The 20,302-nt window shown below is 60.1% G+C and overlaps 1 protein-coding gene across 1 annotated transcript in view; it reads right to left on the bottom strand.

Annotated features, from left to right (window-relative positions):
• Runx3 (RUNX family transcription factor 3) overlaps positions 1-20,302 on the bottom strand; it is a 46,251-nt gene that overhangs the window by 17,132 nt on the left and 8,817 nt on the right. The window contains 2 exon segments of the mRNA XM_076863198.2: positions 3,627-3,783; positions 5,632-5,903. Coding sequence (XP_076719313.2) covers positions 3,627-3,783; positions 5,632-5,903 — 429 coding nt within the window.

Below are 20,302 nucleotides of genomic sequence, written 5' to 3'. Positions count from 1 at the left end.
CTTATTTATTTTTCTTTGTCTCCCTATACTAAACTGTAAGCTCCTGGGGATGAGAATTTATGCCTTGTTCACTGCTGTGTCCCCAGCCACTAGCATTGGGCACGTAGTAGGTGCTCAATAAACATGTGTTAACTGCAGTAAGCACAGAAATGACTCGACCTCACAGGGAGGCAGGGAGTTGACGAGGTCAAGCAGAATTCAGGAAGGTTAGAATGTGCTAGAAGCTGCCCCTCTACACAGGTAGTAAAGACCCACTTCTATGGAGCCCCTGCCCCATGGAGTAGCAAACCACATGCCACCAGAGATCACTGCACACCTCTGCAGCTTCCCCCCAGCTTCCAGACCCGTCACCACCCCGCCAGGTATCCACAGAGAGGAATGAGAGTGTCAGGAGGAGCCAGGGTCTGGGGTCTGGGAGCAGGAGTGGAGGGGAGAGCAGGGATCTTGGGAACCAGGGGTAGGAGAAAGCCATCCCCAAGTGCCCTTGTCTCTCCCTGGTCCTGCCCGGCTCTTTCTGCCTGCTGGGAATTTTAGCACCAGACAGGAAGGAGCCATTTTTTTCTAGGAGAAAAAGACTTGCTAAAATTCCCTGAGCCCTGAACTCAACTCAATTTTCATAGAATAAGAAAAATAGTTATTGCACTTTTAATATCTATGGACTTTTCTAGAAGGGAAGATAGTTTTTTTTTTTTTTTTTTTTCCCTTTTTTAGCACCAGGGTGCTTGCCTAACATGTGTGGAGCCCAGGTTTGTGATCTGGCACTGCATAAAAGAAAAAAAAATTGTCCCTAACTTTGCCAAGAGTGTTCACATCTTCAGAAAATCGGGGCATGGACAGTGAGGCTGTGTTCAGACATGGAGTCCTTAACCCTGACCGCTCTGTTTCTGTGGCCACCATGGGGCCAAGGGCCTTCCCCACCCTAGACAACTGGAGTCTGGCCTTGACACTTACACATTCAAGTCAATATTTTATTATAAATCACTTCCTATTTTTCCTGCACCATAGCTATGGTACCATGTGGATCTTGCAACCGTAAGTAGGCAGACCCTTGTGTCTGCTGGTGTCCAGCAGGAGAAGGCGTATTACCAGAGGCCACCCTAGGAAAGGGGCCTGCGCCTGGCGGGAAGCCCGGCCCTACCTGCTGCGGGAGGCAGCTGGGCCTGGTTTTCTTTCCAGTCCTTTCCGGGTCCACACCTGCAGCCCAAGCCGGAGCTCTGTGGGGTGTCTTTTTGGAAGCTATTCTCCCGGGATTTCAGACAGAGTCCAGGGATTTTAAAAATGGAGGAGTGAAGCAGAAACTTCCACCTGAATTCTTGGTCCTGGCTAAAGTCAAAAGGGTCAGGGAGGGTCAGGGAGGGGTCCTGGGTCCTGAACCCCAACCTGTCCTGACTCAAGTGCTCAGACTCCCTGTCAATCACAGTTGGTCCTCTGGTGGGAATTTCCCAGTCAGCAGGATGGGCACAGCAGGGGTGTGGCTGCAGCCTGAGCCCTGGGACCCTGAGCCCTCCCTCCACCTCTCCCACTGAACACTCACACCTTCTGGGTTTCCCCCACCCCCGCCCAAACCACACTGTAATCAGAGAATCAGTGACTGTCACCACTCAAAGGGACCTCAAAGACTTCCTCCAGTCCCAAGCATTTGAAGTAACAAAATCTCTAACATGTATCCAGGTCTCAGTGGGAACCCACGGACACACTTACATCAATTCCCTTAATGAAGCGGCTACCATTTTCAGACCCATTTTACAGACGAGGAAACTGCAGCCCAGAGAGGTGAAGTCACTTGCTCACATCCTCCAGAGAGTCACTAACATGGCTGGGACTCAATCTGAGGCTGCCAGGTCCAAGCCCAGACTCTTAAAAGACCAGGAGCCCCTGAGGGCTGAACCACAGGTGCTGAACTCCTGCAGGGGCTCCCCACCCCTGCTCAGCCCGAGACTCCTCAGAGACTGGACGTGAGAATGCTTTATAAACGGCTTCCAGCACCTTCCAGAGCCACAGTACCAGCCCCAGCCTTGCCCACTCCTAGAGCACGCAGGTCAACGGTAATCTGGAAACCTCTCTCCTTCCCTGTAAGCCTCGAGTAGCGGGCACAGGTCTGTGGGCACGGGAGCCACTGAGAAAATATTTTCAGTGTGCAGAGAGGCCGGATGAGGTCTCAGTAAATCAGAGACTCACCACCTCTCTTCCTTCCAGATCTCACCTCCCAGAATGCGGTCCAGGGAGGGAGGGAGAGGGAGGCAGCAAGTCCCTGATGCTGGGCTCCTGAGACCGACCTCCCTTCTTCCGGCTCCCTGGGGAGGCGGCCACAGTGGCCCAAAACCACCCCAACACACACCTGGGCCAGCCTGGCCGCCACCAACCTGCCACGGGGACTCTTCACTCCAGGCCCAGGCTGGGATTAAGTTGCAAAGGGTTTGAGAGATTGGGGATGACAAAAGGGGCTTGGAGACTAATTAGGAGCAGCAATGAAAGCTTAATTCATAAAAGCAAACATTTTCCATCCGTCAACCTGCAACCAGTTAAGGGCAACGTTTGAAAGAAATCTGTGCGCGGGGAAGGAGCCAACAGGAACAGGAAATGTCTGAAAGAATGTAAACTATTTCAGTTTCATAAAAAGTAACAAGTAAACAGTTATTACATGCAAATAATGCCCTGGTTTTAATTAATGCTGAAAAGTCAAAATATGCTTGACGTCTGTGTGTATACATTGAACGGCTGGAGAGGACAAAATGGTGCCCAGATGCCCGCACGGGAAGGGCTGGCGGCTCCCAGGGAACTAGGACCTTGAGAAGGCCTTGCTGATTGGTGATGAAAAGTACAATTCGGCTCCAGCCTCGGCTGCAGCCCGGGAGTCGGGACCCGGAACCGGCTCGCGCCTGAGCTGGAGGGGCTGCAGCTCAGCCCGCTCCCTGGGCAGGAGGATCTTAAAGGGCCAGCAGGGGCCAGCAAGCCTCCATTCGCCAGGGCAGGGTTTCTAAGGCTTCTCCACCCTGGAGTTAAGTGATGATGGGTTTCAGGTCCCGGCAATCTCCCCTCAACAGCCCCAGGCGGCAGCCACTGTGGCGTCCTCCGGTGCCCCGGGAGATGAGACCGCAGGGTGGCAGGGACCTCAAGCTGTGCTCTCCAAAGTTCGGCATCCTAACCTCATTTTTTCTCTTCTGTTTAAAACACCTTAGGGCTCAAAGAGCTGCTGTAGCGGGAGAGCTCCTGCCCCAGGGAGGGGCACAGTGGCTGAGACATCAAGGGTATGTCCTCCAAGCCCCCAGCCAAAAGGCCCAGAGCTTCCTTTGGGAGCCCCTAGATCCACAATGTTCCCCCAGCTTCTTCCCTGAAACCCGTGGTGCTTAATGGGGAGAGGGGCGGCCTGGGAGGCTTCAGGAGCTAGCAAACCTCTGAATCTGGGAGAAAGCGGGATCTTTCCATTACTTTCCTTACCCCCTCAAAGGGGTCCGTAACGCCCTAAGCCAGGACCCAATGCAGCTTCAGACAGCAAGGCCTGGAGACCTGTCCTGCGGCTCCAGGGCCCCCACCCACAGCCTCTCCCTCTCTCTCTCTCTCTCTCTCTCTCTCTCTCTGCCTCCGAGCCCCACCCCTGCCGTCCCTGGTGAGAGCCTTTCCCTCACCTCGTCCACTGCGGCCCACAAACCGAAGGTCGTTGAATCTGGCCACCTGGTTCTTCATGACCGCCGAGGCATTGCGCAGCTCAGCAGAGTAGTTCTCGTCGTTGCCGGCCATCACGGTCACCACGGTTCCGTCCGGCACATCTCCCAGTGCCACCACCTGAGGACACCAGGCAGGAGGGACAGCTTAGAAAGGCAGAGGAAGGCAAGGGATGAGAGGAGGGGCTGGCCGCCAGCAGCTCCCCAAGGTCCCCGGCGGCGCACTGCGGATTTCTCAAATGCAGGGAGGGAAGGGACTTCAAGCTGATGAAGACCTTCCCTCAACTAGGACAAAATCAAGGATGTAAAATCTGCCACCTCCCACACCTCAGTCCTAAGTCAACTGGCTAACCCGTGTCCCAAGAAATCATCCTTCCAATCCCATGAAACCTAAGCACGAGCTGCGGATGCCTTCGGTTACCGAGGTGGGATGTAGTTCCCCTGTTGTCCTCAGCTGGAGCAAAAAGAGGAATCAGTATGCGCCTAGCAACCAAGTCTCTAAGTAAAAAGAATATCAACAATAATAACAGAAGTGCTCCTCGCACTCCGTGCACGCTAGAGTCGTTTGGGGCATGCAATTTGGTCCTGAAATGTGGCCCAGGCCCGGTGGACTGGCTTCTGCAGAGCCTGGGTTCGTTAGGAAGAGAAAATACAAAATACAAAACAAACTGCCGCTTTGAGAGAGGTCACCCAGAAAGCCCCTTTAAAGCAAGAGAGGGCTTCTGAGAGCAGGAAGATGCACCTGCTGGGAATTGCAAGACGGTTGGAGATGTCCTCCAGTACACCAGCCCCCCCAGCCCCCACCCCAAAGGAGCACCGAGAGGCAGATGCCTTTTAAAAAGGAATCAGACTCCAAACAGAGTCACAGCCATTTAAACGTGGCTGCCGCGTGCAGGGACTCCGGGATCCAGATGGTAAAAATTTCAAGGAGAAAATGTTTGGGGTCTGATTAAAAAGGCCAGATTTCCTGTCAACATCCTGTCTTCTTTTAATTTCAAAGATTCCTTTTAAGCTCCAAGTGACAGTAAAACCTCCGATCTGACGATTACAGTCACACGGGCCTCCTCCCCCCTCCTCCCCGGGAGATCTTCCCCGCTGGTATTTTAAGATGTCACCCGGGAGACCTCAAAGAGCCACTCATCCTTTTTTCCCCCCCAATTCCGAGTCGTCTTAATGGGAGTAGGGACGGCCTCAGCTGCCAGCAGCTGCTGTTTCCAGCCACCTCGGGCACCACCACCTCCCTAGCCGCCGGCCCTTCCTGCCCTGCCCTTTCTCACGGCAGCTGTGAGAGGTTTAGGGGAAAACCAAGGCGTTTTTCGTTTCATCTCGCTGCCCCCTTAAAAAAAATGAAAATGAAACAGTCTCCTACTCTCTGGCACAGAGGAAAAGACTCTCCAAATGACTAGGGGCTACCAGGGTGGGAGCAAGCACCCCACTCCCAGCCCATCACTGGGGATGCAAAGATCCCGGCGACAACCCTTTAGGGTGCGGTGCCCCACTCCCAGACCCAGGGTCGCCGGGTGGACAATTTCAGAAGCCCAGAGGTTGAGGGTGTGAGCAGGAAGTGTTTCGGTAGCGGCGCACAGGCAGGGTGCTGGCGCAGAGGCTAGGCCCTGTTCACCCTTCTCGCTCCACCTCCGTGCCCTCGCCGGGTAAGGGGTCCTCTTCCAAAGGACTATATCCGAGGGACCCCGATTCAGGGGAACGAAGCCCCATTCGGCCGTTTCCGCCTCCACGTCTCGGCGTAGGGCTCCACGAAGCCCAGGTGGAGGGGAGCAAGCCCCTAGAAGTCACCGGCTCAGGGCGCAACCCCAGGGGAACGCCGAAGTCCCCGTGCCCAGCGCACAGCCGGGCAGCAGCTGCCCAGACCGCGGCCGCAGAGTCTGGGCCACATCCCTTGCCCACTCCTTGCAGCTGGGATGCGCGGAGCCCCAGGGCCGTGGGATCCCGCCCCAGGCCCCGCACTCACCTTGAAGGCGACCGGCAGCGTCTTGTTGCAGCGCCAGTGAGAGGGCAGGACGGAGCAGAGGAAGTTGGGGCTGTCGGTGCGCACGAGCTCTCCCGCGTGGTCCGCCAGCACGTCCACCATCGAGCGCACTTCGGGCCGGGCGCGCCCGCCGGGCCCCAGGGCCGCCTGCGCGCTCAGCGCGCCGCTGTTCTCGCCCATCTTGCCGCCGCCGCCGCCGCCGCCGCAGGGGAAGGCCGTGGAGGGAGGTGTGAAGCGGCGGCTGGTGCTCGGGTCTACGGGAATACGCATAACCGCGGCCGTCAGGGCGCGGGGCGGCGGCGGCGGCGGCGCGGGCGCCTCCTCGGCCGCCGCTGTCGCGCGAAGCGGGAAAGCAGAAGCGGCGCGGCCGCGGCCTCAGGGCACAGGGGGCGGCGCCCGTGGCCGCCCCACCGGGCCGGCCCGCAGCGAGGCCTCGCTGCCCCGACCGACGGCCGCGCGCCGCCGCACGCTAGTCCCGCATCCCGGGCGCGCGGCCCGCGTGCGGCCGCCCCTCGCAGCGTCCGGGCCGCCTGGGCCACGGCGGGGCCCGCGCGGGCTGTGCCGTGCCGCCTCCCTCCCCGCAGCCCGCGCGGCCGCCCCACCGATCGGCGGCCACAGCCCAGCGCAAAACCTAGAGAATCAAGTGGCGGCGCCCCGGCCGCCCGCGCGGGGTTAGTATCCCGGGGCCCGCGGGGCGGGGCCCGCCCGAGCGACGCGTGGCGCAGCCAATCGGAGCCCCCATCGCGGGCACCTCGGCGGCGCTCGCGGGGGAGGAACGGGCCCGCGAAGGCTGCGCGGCGGGGAGGGGCCGAAGGCCCCGCCCCGCGGAGGAGAGCCCGGGGTCGAAGGCCCCCGGGCTGTCACCCAGACCCCGAGGGTTGTGAGCAGCCGGGGACAGTGGTGGAAATCGGTTTGGCCCGTCCGACTGCACGGAAGGCTCTCTGGCCCGTGTCCCCAGGTGGCATCTCCCTGACGCGGGGCCGCAGCCCTTCCTCCTCCTCCCCGCGGGTCGCGGCCGGGCTTCCCCTACTCTAGCCGCTTGGGGCAGGTGACGCCTGAATCCTCAGCTGGGCGCCCAGAGACCCCAAGACTGGTGACACCGCGCGGGAAGCAGCCCCAAAGAGATCACACGCCCAGCTCTGGCCCGCCAACCATCTTGGTCTAAAAGCCGCCTCCGCACACGGAGTTCCACGTGCCCAGCAGTGGCCTGCGCGGCTCCCAGCCCTGCGCAGCTTTGGTCCCTGCCTCGGTGGCCCCGATGCCAATCTCGAGGCAGACGGAAGGGAGTTCCCCACCGGCCCTCAGTCGACCGAAGCTGACCACCCCGTTTCTCTCTACTTTCCCCTCAAAACAAGTTTCAGGATGGCGCAGGCCTCGTTCTTCTTTCGTTGTGGCGACCCGTGGCTCTTTGAAAAACATGGTGGGGCCTGCAAAACGCATGCTTTCCGAATTTGTTTCCTCCACGCAAGTAACCACCGTCCTGCCTCGTGGACAAGGACGCAGGTCCGTGACAAGAAGAAAACTGCGGAGCGGAGGCACAGCCAAGGGCCCCGCTTCCAGAGAAGGGGATTTTCTTTCTCCCTGTGATGGAAAGTGGTCCCCGTGGGCGGATGCGCTCTGGGCCGCTCTGCCAGAACCTCCGCCGAGAACCCCCGCCGTACTCTGGCCCGCCTACCTCAGGGCTGGGCGTCTCTGCTCTCACTCCCGACTACTCTGGGCTTCACTGCTAACAGACCTTTCCTCTCCCGCTTCCTAGGCCAAGAATTTGGGCCTAAGACGGGATACAGTGGGGAGGGGAATCGGAAAAACCCAGCCCCTTTCGGTCGGCATCATCACCCCAGATCTCTCCCTGGGCTCTGGTGAAGGAGCGCGTGCCGAGCCTCCGGCGCTGTGGAGACTGGGCTGGATATTCGTTGCCGCTGGCGCTGGACAGGTGCAAAACGACCAATTCCAAGCCTCCGCAGCAAAGCATCAGAGAGTCTGACGGAGGTGGTAAGATCTTGTCCTGAACCTGACCTTTGCCCAGCGCAGGCCATTTCGTCCTCGCCAAACGAAATCAAGCCGCCGGTGCTCTCCAGGGGGACGGGCTGTGGCCCAACCCCCACCACCACCTGGAGAGCTGGCCGGTACACCGCTCTCTGGGCCCATTCCGAAGCAAGAACAGTGGGTGGTCTCTTACTGGACCTTTCTAGAGAGACGACTCCTTGGAGTCGTCGGTGGCCGGGGCCAAGGCGCACGCGTCCTCGGAAGCGCTGGCAGGAGCCGCAGCACCGAGGAAAATGCGTTACCAGACCCTGGCTGGTCGGACCCCTGGAGCTGCCAGGAGAAAGGCCCACCTGGGCGTGGCCAGGTGGGGCCCTGGGTCTGCCGCCGGTTCTGCCCCGGAGCGGCGGTGGAACCATGGCCGGCCGCTTCTAGGATTTGTAAATTCCACTCGTGGAGTGGTTTCTATTTACAGCCCTGCCCTTTACGTGTCCCTCCGCCTGATTTCTCCCTCTCCCTCTATGGAGAATTAACAGACGGGTTTCCAGAAAAGGGGACTCTTGTGGGTCCCAGCACCCGGCCCAGGACCCGGCACAACTCCAGCGCCCAGGAAGGCGCTCTGCTGGTGGATGCCAGAACCAACTGACTGGGGTGGCTGGCACCCGGGTCCCCAGCCAGAGGTCGCGGGGGCCTCCAGGGGAAGGAGTAGTGACTGGAGCCACCGCTAGTTGGCGCCTGCGCCCTGCCAGCCGCGGAGTTGCCGGACCTGGCCCTCGGCACAGATGTGTGCCAGCTGCGGGCTTCCTCCTGTGAGCTGCCTTTTTGGATAGGTGGCGTTTTTTGCCCATCCGATTCCATGCCAACTGTGTGACCACGTCTGGGACAAACGGTGGCTTAGTGTCAGACGGAAGGCCGCCTTCCCCGCCTCCCACGGACAGACGCTATTGCCCTCGCATCTGGAGCCCCAGGAGGGTCCCGCACCCTCCCACCAGCAGAACTCCCCAACCCCCACCAGAAACGCACCGCTCTTTCCTTCTGGGAGCGGGGCGGGACCAGAACAGGCCTGCTGGTTCTCCATTTCCAACACCCAGGCTGCTTCCTCGCCTCCTGGAGTTTTCTCTGCCAACCCCGGGCGCTCAGCACCCCCTCGCTCCATCTTGCATGGAAAGTCATCTCCTCTCCCTTCTGCCCCACAGATGGACAAACAACTCACTTTGTCTCAAATGGCCCCTGCCTAAGAGCACCCTAGGGTCCATGCAGAGTGAGGAAGTGCAAGGGCCTGTTGCCCCTGAAGGAGACCTTTGGCAAGTCCAGTCCCCTGTGCTCTGTGGGACTCACACCTCCCATCTAAGAAATGTCCAGATCTCACATTCAAAGCTGGCCAGGACTCACAGAGCTTGGCTTCCCAGGCTGCCTGGGGAGGGGAGGACCACCTGGTTCCAGAGTGCCACGGGCCCCTCCCCCTCTCCTTCCCCAGGAGGGACCAGGTCCATCCCAAATATCCCAGGGGCGGCCAATGAAGAGCGCAGAACACTCTTCCCAAAAGGCATTTCTCCAGTCTGGCCTCCAGTCCCCCTCAGGAGGGACCCATGGTGGAACCTGTCTCCTGCCTAGTGCCCTGTCCCTCCCTGAGCCTCAGACTCTGTTAGTGGAGGCCATTCTGACAGCTCCAGTTCACAGTGTGGAGGAGCAGAGATTCCCTCTGGGAGGAGAGGGACTTTGTGTTTCAGTGTATCTCAAATGCCATTATCATCACTGTGAAAGAAAATGTGAGCAAGTAAACTGGGACTCCTGTGCAGCCCAGTTCAGATACATGTATTTACATAAATTTGGATATTATACAGGAGCATAAAATATATTGTCTAACATCTGTGTGTATATATGTATAAACACATCATGTGCCATACCCCGGTGTATATCTATGTATGTAAATGTAAAACTTGTGAGAAATAGTAGTGAGAACAGTAATGTATCTAAGTTGAGGCTTGTCTCCTGCCCGGTGGAATCAGCTCTGGGGTCATCCCTCCTGGGTGCCTTTTTGGATAGACTGCCCATCCGATTCTCTGAAAGGATCCAGAATCTCCAGGGAGGACAGCTGTGCTTTCCAATCACAGTTTGGATTTGTCTGAAAGGACTCGGAGGGGAGAGAACCCTGTTTGGAACTGCTGATTCCACTGTTGATTGGCTGTGTGGCCCTGGCCCGGTCCCGCACCCTCTGGTGGTGGGGGGAAGCCAGGCTGGGTCTGACCACATGCAGGTGTTACGCTGGGGCTGGGCAGGTGCAAGCCTCATCCAGTGGGGTGGTAGGTGACTGGCCCAGTTGAATGAAAAGGAGTGTTGTCCCAGTCCACCAGCAGGAAGGACCAGAGTCAGATAAAAAGCCTGCTCTGACTCCAGTGTGAGGGTCACCCTCTCGTCCCCTGGCGGACTGAATCCAGTATAGAGCTGAGAGGATTCGTGCACATGAGCCATGGAGGTGACGGTGACCCAGAGGAGGTAAAATCTGTAGAACAGCCATGACCCGGGGATCAGCAGACCCTTCAGGCCCGTTGGAAGACAGGGTTGGCCAGGGTCACCAGGGAGGGTCCCAGGGTGAAGTCTACCCAGAACCGCCCCCCTTCTGCTGTCACCCACTCTGGATGGGGACACTGAGGCAGGGAAAGTGGGGAGAGGCTTGACCAGGGTCCTCACCCAAACCTGAGCAAAGCCAGGGCAAGCCCTGTGGCCAGAGCTTGGGCTGGCTCGGCCTCTGCCCTGCCGGAGCCAGCACTGGCCATGCCGTGTGGCGCTCCAGGGGCAGGACGGAGCCTACCGCATCCCTCTGGGCTCAGTGTCCCCACCTGAACAATCAGGTTTCTCTGTGACCTTGGTGGGAGCCTCTGTCCCTCCAACACACCCAGCACCTTGCCACCTCCTGGGGGCGTCAGCACCCTTGGTCCCCGCTGCCTCAGATCCCTCCCCCACTCCTCCCCGGCCCTGGGTGTGACCTGAGGGGGCGCTGGGCCTCAGGGATGGGAGGGGGAAGGAAGGGGAGAGGGGCGGTCAGCTTGCTCCTGCCCCAGCAGGGCACACGGGCCCCACCTCAGGACCCCAGAGGTGGCTTCTGGATTCTGCCGCCCTGGTCGGGCCTAATTGTTTTCTCTGCTCCTTTTTTTGGGTATCTATACGTTGAGAAAATAATTCTAGTTGGAAATGACCTGGTCTATGACCTCAATTATTGGTCTGTGGCTGACCAGTGCCCTGGTTTTTGGATACCCCATGGGTGCGGAGTTCCAGACCTCGGGGTGCCTCTGCCGGGCAGGTTTTACTCTCTCCACTTCAAGGAGTGAGAAACTCAGGCTGGCAGTAGGGTGGTCTCCTCTCTGGACCCCAAGCCACGGTTGGAGGACAGTCCCTGGAGCCTTCCCGCAGCGGGCCTCCCTGAGACAGCCTCTACCTCTGCTGGCTGGGGACAGAGCTTCTGGCTCCATCCTGGGCTGGTGCACGGCCACCTGGTGGAAGAACCCTTCCACTGGGGGCCTGGGACTGTGAGAGGTGGCTCGGAGCCCGAGGGGGCTTCTGAAGAGATGTGCCGCTTCCCCAGTCCCAGGAGAGGGCAGCTATGGCAGGGAGAGAAAGGGCACCTCTGAGTGGCTGTCACCTCTGGCACATCCCACATTTATATCCATGTGTGTCTCACGGGTAGATGCAGTCGCTGCCACCACCCATTTTTACATATGAGAAAATGGAAGCCCAGAGAGGTTAAGTAACTTGTCCAAGACCACGCAGCTGGGACACCGTGGAGCTGGGATTCCAACCAGGCAGCCTGGCCCGAGAGCCCACATTCCTGACCCCTGTGTTCTCTTCTCATGGACCAGAATCAGATGCTTGAAGTTACCATCATGGAACAGAATTAGAATCCTGGCATAGGAGCCATAGGCAGAAGTTAGAATTTTGCTGTGTCCCTCAAGAGCCCTGGGATATCAGGTTTACATCCCCATATTTCAAATGGTCACCTCCCACTGATTCTGGTCCCGCTCCCTCTTCCCTGGGTCTCCTCCGTGGGCCTTCCTTTCCCTACCGCCCACCCAGCAGCTCCGGGCCCAGCGGGTCCCATTAGGGATTTTCCACCTCCCCCAAAAGGTCCTAAGGCCTGACAGTCCTTGTGAGGTTCTAATTAACCTCCGAGGCCGAGGGCTTGGAGGAGCTGGGCTTTGGCCTTGCGCAGATGAAGATCACGGCTGCATTTCATGTGGCGGGGAAGGAACTCCTCAGACATTCCTGCCAGCAATAAAAGCCACATGGCTTTCCAGCGTCGCCCTTGGAAGAGAAAAAGCGCAACCCTTTGCGGAAAGAAATCCACTCTGTACTGTGCGCATGGCAAGAGATAAAAACGGGCACAAGGGCGGAGAACAGTTGGTCTTTTATGCCGCCTCCGACGGCCACTGCCAGGGCCAGGGCCCAGCGGTCGCGATCACAGCTGCCGAGTGGTAGGGCTGGAGGGGGGCTCAGCCCCTCACCTGAACTGGGTTTGAACCCCTCTACACACACGTCCTGGGCCTGTGACCCCGGCTGTCACCCAGGGCCTGCTCTCAGCAGCTTCCCGGGAGCAGGAGTGGACGCTCTTGTTGGCCTGCGTTTATGTTTGCACTGGGGCACCCGATGACATGGCCAGTCCCGACCACGGTCCCCCACCAGCCAATCTCCACAGCTCTCTGGAGGTCTCCCGGGCCTGGGAGGCCTGTTTCCTGAGCACGTATTATCCACTTGGCTGCTGTCACCTGAGCTGGGCTTGCAAACAACCTGTGAACGGAGCAGACGCAGAACTGAGGCCCGAGAGGCGTCCTCTTGGCCAGGAGGACACGTCCTCCTCTGAAACCCAGAGTGAAGGCTCTTCCCCTCTCCAGGCTCTGCCGCCCTTCATCTTGGCCTGAGGGTGGTCGATTTCCCATCCCAGAGGGCACAACAGAGGCCCGAGAAGTGAAGGTGCCCAGAGCCCCTCACAGATCATGGAGAATCGGGGACCTGGGCAAAGGTGGGCCTGGGCCTGTGTCCATAGGGCTGGGGCCCAGTTTTATAGCTTGTGGTGCCACTTGTGACGGGATTAGCTCTCCCTGTGGGGGCCTGGCCTGGGGGCAGCTGGAGCCTTGCCCCCACCCAGCCCTGCAGTCTAAGTCCCCCAGGCCCTTCCTGTGCTGTCCACTAGAGGCTCCTCTCCCCACCCCGCCTCCTGGCTGGGAAGCGGCTGCACTGAGCTCAAAGGCGCCCACACCCCAGGTGAATCTCAGAGAGTTGGGCAAAGCCCCTGTCATGCCCTAGAACTTGGGCACCTGGCTGCCAGCTCCATTTCCGTGGTCCTTGCTGGGTGCATCTGGGCCATCTCCTCCTCCCTGGGCTTCAGACTCCCCTGCAGGGAGCTAAGTGCCCTGGATCCTATCGATCCCCAGAAAGGCGGTCTCCAACATTCCAGAATTCTAGATTAACCTGCGACAGGTCTGTGGATTTCCCATCCCACGGCTGGGGAAACCGAGGCCAGGAAGGGTCAGGGCTTGCCCAAGGCCACCGGGTGCTCACTGGCAGCGGGACCCTGCCCAAGGCTCCCATCTGCCTGCCCACTGTCTCTGCAGAGCCTGTCGGAGGCCTCGGCATCGCACTGGCCCAGCTCACCCTGGTCCTGCTGCCCATCAGCCCAGAGTGGCCTGTTAGATGAAGCCACAGCAACGGGTCCTTGGTAGGTACTGAAGGTCACCTGCTGTGGGCCTGAATGTCCCCCAAATGCAGTAGTCGAAACAGTCTTCACTATGGCAGTATTCAGAGGTGGGACCTTATCAGAGGTGACGTCATGGGGCCCGAATGAATGAATCAGGGTCTCATAGAAGGTCTAAAGGGAACCAGCCTCGGCCGGTTTTGCCCTCTGCCCTCTGTTATGTGAGGACACATGCTGGTCCCCTCTGGAGGACACAGCCTCAAGGTGCCATCTCGGTGGCAGAGAGGCGGTGCCCCCATCAGGCGCTCCACTTGCGCGCCCCTTGATCTTGGACCTGCCCCTTGCTGCTGTTGTCTATAAAGCACCCCGTCTCAGGTGACTTGTTACAGCAATGCTATGGCTGCAGCTTCACCCCGTCCCCGAGAATGGGGATCATTCCTGAGGCTCAAAGTCGGGCAAGGGCGGGGGTGGCGGCCACAGAACCTCCGTAATGGCAGCTGTCCCAATCTGGCAGCCTTTGAGGGGAGTCAGTGCAAGCCCCTCTGCTCAGGCCTGCGTGACACCCCCAAGGACCATGTCACTTGATGAGCTGTGACGCAAACCTGGGCCTTTGTCCTGCAGAGGAGCAGGCCTGGGGGAAACAGCTCCACTTGCCGAATTATGTGGCTCTCACTGGTGGCAGGGCCACATGGGAGCCAGAGCCAGAGGGAGTTGAGCTCCACCCAGGGAGAGAAGCGTCCAGGATCAGCAGGAAACAGAACAAGCTGGGCCCCCAGCGGTAGAGAGCTCCCCGTTACAGGAGGTATTCAAGGTGCGATCAGTATCTTAGAGGAAGTTCAAGTGCTAGATAGGGTAGGAGGCTCCCAGCACAGGTCAGCCCACGGCAAACTTTTTAAAACCTTTTTTGGTTCTGGGGTTGAAGCCAGGGACACTTAACCACTGAGCCACATCCCCAGCCCTTTTTAATTTTATATTTTGAGACAGGGTTTCGCTAAGTTGCTCAGGGCCTCACTAAACTGTGGAGGCTGGTCTTGAACTTATGATCCTCCTGTCTCAGCCTCCCTGTCGCTGGGACCATAGGCACGTGTGGGCCAGTGGGGCCGGCTCTCGGCAAACAAACAAGAGAGCAACACCTGGCACTTCCACCTGCCAACTGGGTGACTTTGGGCCTCCTGGAGCCTGTGTCCCCGTCTGTCAAATGGGAGAACACGTCACTTCCCACATTCCTGCTCCAGGGCAAAACCCTTCCATAGCTTCAGCAGCTCACCTTCCCATGTGAGCCTGTCCGCTGCCCCCAACTTTGTGCCCTCACAAAAGCAAAGAGCATCCAGCCAAGCAGGAGTGGTGCATGGAAAACCTGAGAGCCCTTGGAGGTAGCCCCCACAACTGAGCATGCTCACAAGGCTCTCCGTGACGACCTGGCCTGCGTCACAGGTGAGTTCAGTGAGCCTCTGGGACCCAGCCAGGAAGGGTCAGAGTGGGGACGTGAACCAAGATCTGTTGAGGCTGAAGTTCTGTTCTCTGTGGGGGCCTCACGCCGGACAACTCTCACAGCGAAGGCCACCTGCGTTTTCACGTTTCATTTCATCCAATCCTGTGTATCAGACAGGGTCATCATCACCCCTGATAACAGCCAGAGGAGTGAGGTGTCCACGTCCCTAACGGACCAGGCACGTGTCAGAGCTGAGCAGGACTCCAGGGAGCAGGACAGAGCTCAGAGTGGGCTTAAAGACCTGGAGCCCCTTTAGCTCCCTGAGGCCTGGGCTGTCCCCATCCCCAGCCTGTCCCCAGGGGAAAATCTTCCCAGTCCTGACCTCAGGGAGCTGTGCACTTAGATGGGGGACAGGATGAGATAGAAATGGAAAGAAGAAAGAAACAGAACGGGCGGCACTGGACCCATGGAGCCAGCAAACACTTACTGAGCACCTACTATGTGCCAGGGGTTATTTTAGTGCTGGGGATACAGCCAGGGGTGCGATGGCTTGGCCCTTTGGGCACTTTGATTCTAGCGGGGAAGACCATCTTCCCGGGGAAGGCAGTAAAAACACATGCCCGTGTTTGGTGGGGTCTTGAACTGTCCTCGCTGAGAACTGGGTAAAGTGACTGGCCAGGGGCCGGAGGAGAGTGGTGTCACGATGCTGAAAACCCTGGGGTGTCAGGAAAGGCCTTGGGAGGAGGTGACACTGGAGGTGAGCCCCGAGGGTGGAGAAGGAGCCGGGGGGGGGGGGGGAAGGGACCCCCAGGACCCCTGCTCCGGAGGATCGGCTTCCCCGCCTGCCTGGGCCCAGTCTCTTCTCAACCCTTTAGTCCTGTGCCTCTTCCACATCAGCCCCCAGAGCCAGAAGGCGGCATTCAGGAGACCCCCCTGGAGTGGGCACCCTGGGCTCAGGAGCAGAGGAGGGACCTCCCCCGGGGCTCCCCCAGCTCTTGGCTTCACGGCCCAGGGCCAGGCACGCGGCCCCTGCAGAGTCGGGCGGCGGCCACCTCTCCTGAGAGGTCACCGGGCTGGACACGTGGACAGCCAGGCTGGACAAGGAGGGCGGGGGTCCCCAGCAAGCGGAAGGCGCCCAGCCCTGATTGGAACAAGGTGGCCCGGAGCCCGGCCGTGCCTTGATCTCGCCCGGTGTTCCAGCCACTGGGCGGGGCGGCCGGGCAGGCTGCCGGCTTCCCCAGGTATGGGGACACCCCGGGGGAAGGGCTTTTCATGTGGTCACGGGGCAGCCATGCCACCCAGCACGTGGGGCAGGCCGGGCGGCAGGGGCCCGCGGGCCGTGGGGGCTGGAGCCGCAGAAGCCCACAGCCAGGAAGGTCAGGCCCTGGGGACACGGGGACGGGGCGCCGGGATGGTGGAGCCCTCGTCCGATGGCCGCCATTCCCTGCTGAGCGCTCCGCAGGCTCCGCAGGCCTGTGTGTTGGAGACACAGGTCTAGTGTGCAGAAGGCACAGGATGGTCAGTGGACAAGGGGAATCCAAGGTCAGACCTCATCACTACTCCAGGCCCAGCTGGCCCCTGAATGTGAGGTCCCTGAGGACAGTGGCCTCCTTGACTATCTAGTCAGGACCTCCTCTCTCAGATGTCACCAACTTTAATAGTTTCCTGCTGGCGCCCGGAAAGTCCCTATAAAATGTCTAACCTGAGTCCTCCATGCTGCAGGGAAACCTTTTTCTCTGAAGATACTTGGAAGAGTTTGGTCTGGGATGTCAGCAAAGACTGCAGATTCCCTGGTGCCCAGGTGGGCAGAATGTGCCCCTCCCCACCCTCCAGTGCCTTGTTCACCTCTGCCACTGTCTGGAACCCTGGAGCTTTGCAGCAGGTGGACTGACACTGAAGTGAGGCCTCTTGGAGCTGGTATAGGTTGGAGGCACAGGGTGGCACTGGGGGGCAGAGTGGGAGGCATCACTGATTGTCCCTTCCCAATCAGCCTTGCCGGGGCTCTACAGGACCTGCCACCCTTCCATCTCTCTGTCCTCATCTCCTTCTACTGTGTCCCTCCCTCCCCGGCTCCAGCCTCCCAGGTCTCCAGCGTACCGACCACAGGGCCTTTTCACATCCACTTCCCTCTGCCAGGAAGTCCCCACCTCATCCCGACCCCGTCACTTCCTCCAAGAGGCTGTCTCTGAGCCCCCTGTGGTGGCAAAATCACAGCCTCCATCAGTGTCCACAGCCTATCCCCAAACCTGTGAATATGTCACCCGGTGTGACAAGAGGGACTTCACAGATCTGATGGAGGTCCCTGGTTCTGGATGGAGAGGCTCTCCTGGGTTATCTGGGAGACCCAGACCCAGTGCCACCATCTGGGCCCTTCCAGGTGCACGAGGGAGGCAGATGAGGACGGGGGCGGGGGAGCTGGGGAGAGGCCCCAGGGGACAGCACTGGGGCTGGCGTTCGAGGGGAGGGTGGCCGTGAGCAGCCTTCGGAGCCAGGAAAGCAACATGAACCCCGCAAGAGCCTCGGAGGGGAGGCGGCTGGCCGCACCTGACCTGGGGTTTCTGACGCGGGAACCGTGAGGCTGTGCGGATTCAACCTGCGGGGCTTGCCGCAGTCATGAAGTGGCAGTGGGACCCCACGGTGTCCCTTCCCTGGTGGCCAGCCCTTCAGCACACTTCTCTCCCTGAAAAGCACCACTGGCTGCTGGGGCCACCTCCCGGGCCGGGCTGTCAGAAGCAAAGGCGAACAGGCCCCCGGGACACCGCATTTCAGATGAGCCAGACACTTTCGCCGTATAAAGTCGTCCCAAGACAACTCAGATAACTGGGGTGTCCTGCACGTTGTCCGGCAGCTTCCCCCCGGGCAGCGGGGACACTTCCCGGGCACAGGCTGGGAGCCCAGCAGACACCTGAGTGACAGGTCAGTAACCGGGCACCAGCCCTCCCCGTCAGCTGGACGCCTCTCTGCCTTCCGGGAAGCTGATGGGACACAAGCGTCAACCACAGCCAGTGGCCTCATGAGGTCATGTGTCCATTTTCTACGTGGGGTGTCGTCACTTGCTCGGAGTCCCACACCACCGGATGGCGGAGCCCGTTCTAGACCCTCAAGAACCGGTTCACGGCCGCTCCATCCCGCCTCCCCCCCTCACGGCCAGGGTGTCTTTCTGGGTGCACGCTCCCCCATTCGGTGACCGCCAAACTCCTGCTCCTACACCAAAGCCCTGTCCTCATCCCCCTTTTGTGAGACCATCTCCCAGAGCTCCGCGCTCGCGCTCCGTGACTCCTTGTCCCTAGGGACGGTAGGGACTGCCTGTTGCGTCCTTCTCTCCCCGAGACTGTGACTTCCCTGAGGACAGACGTGGGCCACTCTCCGTCCTTTGGCCATGGAACTTAGAGCCCAGCCTGGCTTTGCGGCTGGGGTGGGAGGGGTCCCGAGCGTTTCAAGATGAGCCAAGGGTGCGCGTGGACCGCCGGCCGCGCCCGTGGACGCGTCTCTTGCACTTGGTCCTGAGCGTTCGAGTCCATGAAAAGGGAAGCAGGGGCCTAATCTCCTCTTAAAACAAAACACATATTTTTCTGAGTATGAAAATAATACAGACTCATTAAAGAAAAATTGGAGAATAATAAAATTAGGAGGAAGAAAATGAAAACCACCCAGGATCCTGCCACCCAGAATAATGGCAGGGATCCGGCGCCGAGCCCCCGGTGAACTGTGACACATGGGGTCAGCTCCTTCTCCCCGTCGCCCCCCGTCCTTCCCCGTCTTCTGTGGCGTTGGAACGCACGCACAGGCCACTCTGAACCTGCTCACATGTGAGATCCCCATGTCACGGGGTCCCTTTCCCAGTGGCAGCTGAGTGGGGGCTGGGCTGGGGCACGGAGGGCCCCCCGGCTGGACCACCCCAGTGTTCCCTGAGTCTGCTGTCGGGGTGTTTGTGGATTTCTGTCACTCTGCAGGGACGCCGCTGTATGGCGCCTTAGCCTGTTCCTCATTCCTCCCTTAGGACGACCCAGGGACTGGTGCCGCAGATGTCAGGGTGGCCACCGTCAGGCTCTGGACGTGCCGGTCACCCCGCTGCTGCTTGCTCTCCAGCCCCCTCCCGCCAGCAGCCTGGACGCCCAGCATGGCAGGAAGCGAGGACCCCAGAGGGGAGCCGGCCACTGCCCCTCCAAGGCCAAGACACCATTATGCAGCCGTGGGCTCTGCTCTGGGCCCAGCCTCCCTGTTTCCTGTCTCAGCTGAACCCGCCAAGGAGGTCACCACTATCTGAGGGCGCTTGTGGCCTCAGGGCCGGGAGACATCGTGCTGCCCGTGGATCACTGAGTGGGCTCAGTGTGTGCCAGGCCCTGGGCATCTGTGTGTCCCTCGCAGTAACCCCCAGAGGGAAGGATGGGGTCTCCCACCACATGGAAGAGGATACCGAGGGTCTGAGGTGCTGCAGGTCCTGGGCAGGTCCCAGAGGATCTGGGACTCACCCAAGTCTGAGCCCTGAATGGGGCTCCCTCTGACATCATGGGGTCACCCCGGAGATGGCCTCGACTGCCCCCAGGGAACTGCGAGTCCTGGGCCCGAGAACCAGGGTGCTGCCCCGCAACACCTGCTGTCCACCACTGGGCGGGTGGCGCAGGCCTCACCAGGAGGCCAGGACAGGCCTGGGCCTAAGCCGGCAGCCAGATCCTGGCTCTGCGGTGGCCCGGGAGGTCGCAGCCCTTACCTCCTTCACCTGCGCCGTGTGGGAGCGGGGTTCAGCTGCTCTGAGCAGGGAGCCCCGGGGCTGAGTCAGAGGGAGAAGGACCTTCGCCAGACGCCCCTCACCGCAGGCAGCTGGCCTGGTCCTCGGGGGCTGGACCAGGCCAGTCTGGGTCCCAGGCCGGGCTGGGAGGGGCTGACTGGCCAGATGGAGGTGGCCCCCCAGTGCCGGTGGTGACAGGCTATTTTTTCACCAACCCCACAGGAAGAGGAGGCCAGAAATGAGATCAGGGGTTGACCCAGGGCCCTGGGGACCCTCCCTATTTGCATCTTCTTCCCCCACCAGCCAGGGAAACCGTGTGGACTCGCCGGAGCTGCCCAGGCCCCTGAGGCTCCCACAGAGCCCCCTTGCAGCCGGAGGTCCCACTGTCGCATCAGCCTGTGGACAGGGGCCACCGGCAGGTGTCGGGGGCCCCCAGGAAAAGGGAGGATTCCCTGGCCAGAGAAGCAGAGACCTGTCTGGGTGGGGGCCAGGTGGCCTCTCCCTGCAGCATGTCTCGGGCCACACCACCAGGTGTCCCTTGTCCCCCAGGGAGGTTCCTGAAAAGGCAGGGCCTAGAGCAGGGGTAACAGCCTCCAGGTGGCCTGGCCCAGTGTGGGTGATCCCACGCACCGGGCGGGCTGGGCTCTGGCCAAGGCGTCCCCAGCTGGGACTGGCGTGGGCAACCTGGTGGGGACGGGGTGGGGGGAGGGTGCGCTGGGGGAGGGTCTGGGTGGGGCAGGGGTGCGTCATGGCAGCGGAGGACCCCTGTACTGTCTGGGCCTGGGGCAGCCAGGAGCCTCTCCTTATTTATTGTGTCTTTAGA

Source organism: Callospermophilus lateralis, chromosome 7 (assembly GCF_048772815.1).
Source record: "Callospermophilus lateralis isolate mCalLat2 chromosome 7, mCalLat2.hap1, whole genome shotgun sequence".
Lineage (NCBI taxonomy): Eukaryota > Metazoa > Chordata > Mammalia > Rodentia > Sciuridae > Callospermophilus > Callospermophilus lateralis.
The sequence above is the reverse complement of the archived record's forward strand: the minus strand, read 5'-3'. Positions and strand labels throughout refer to the sequence as shown.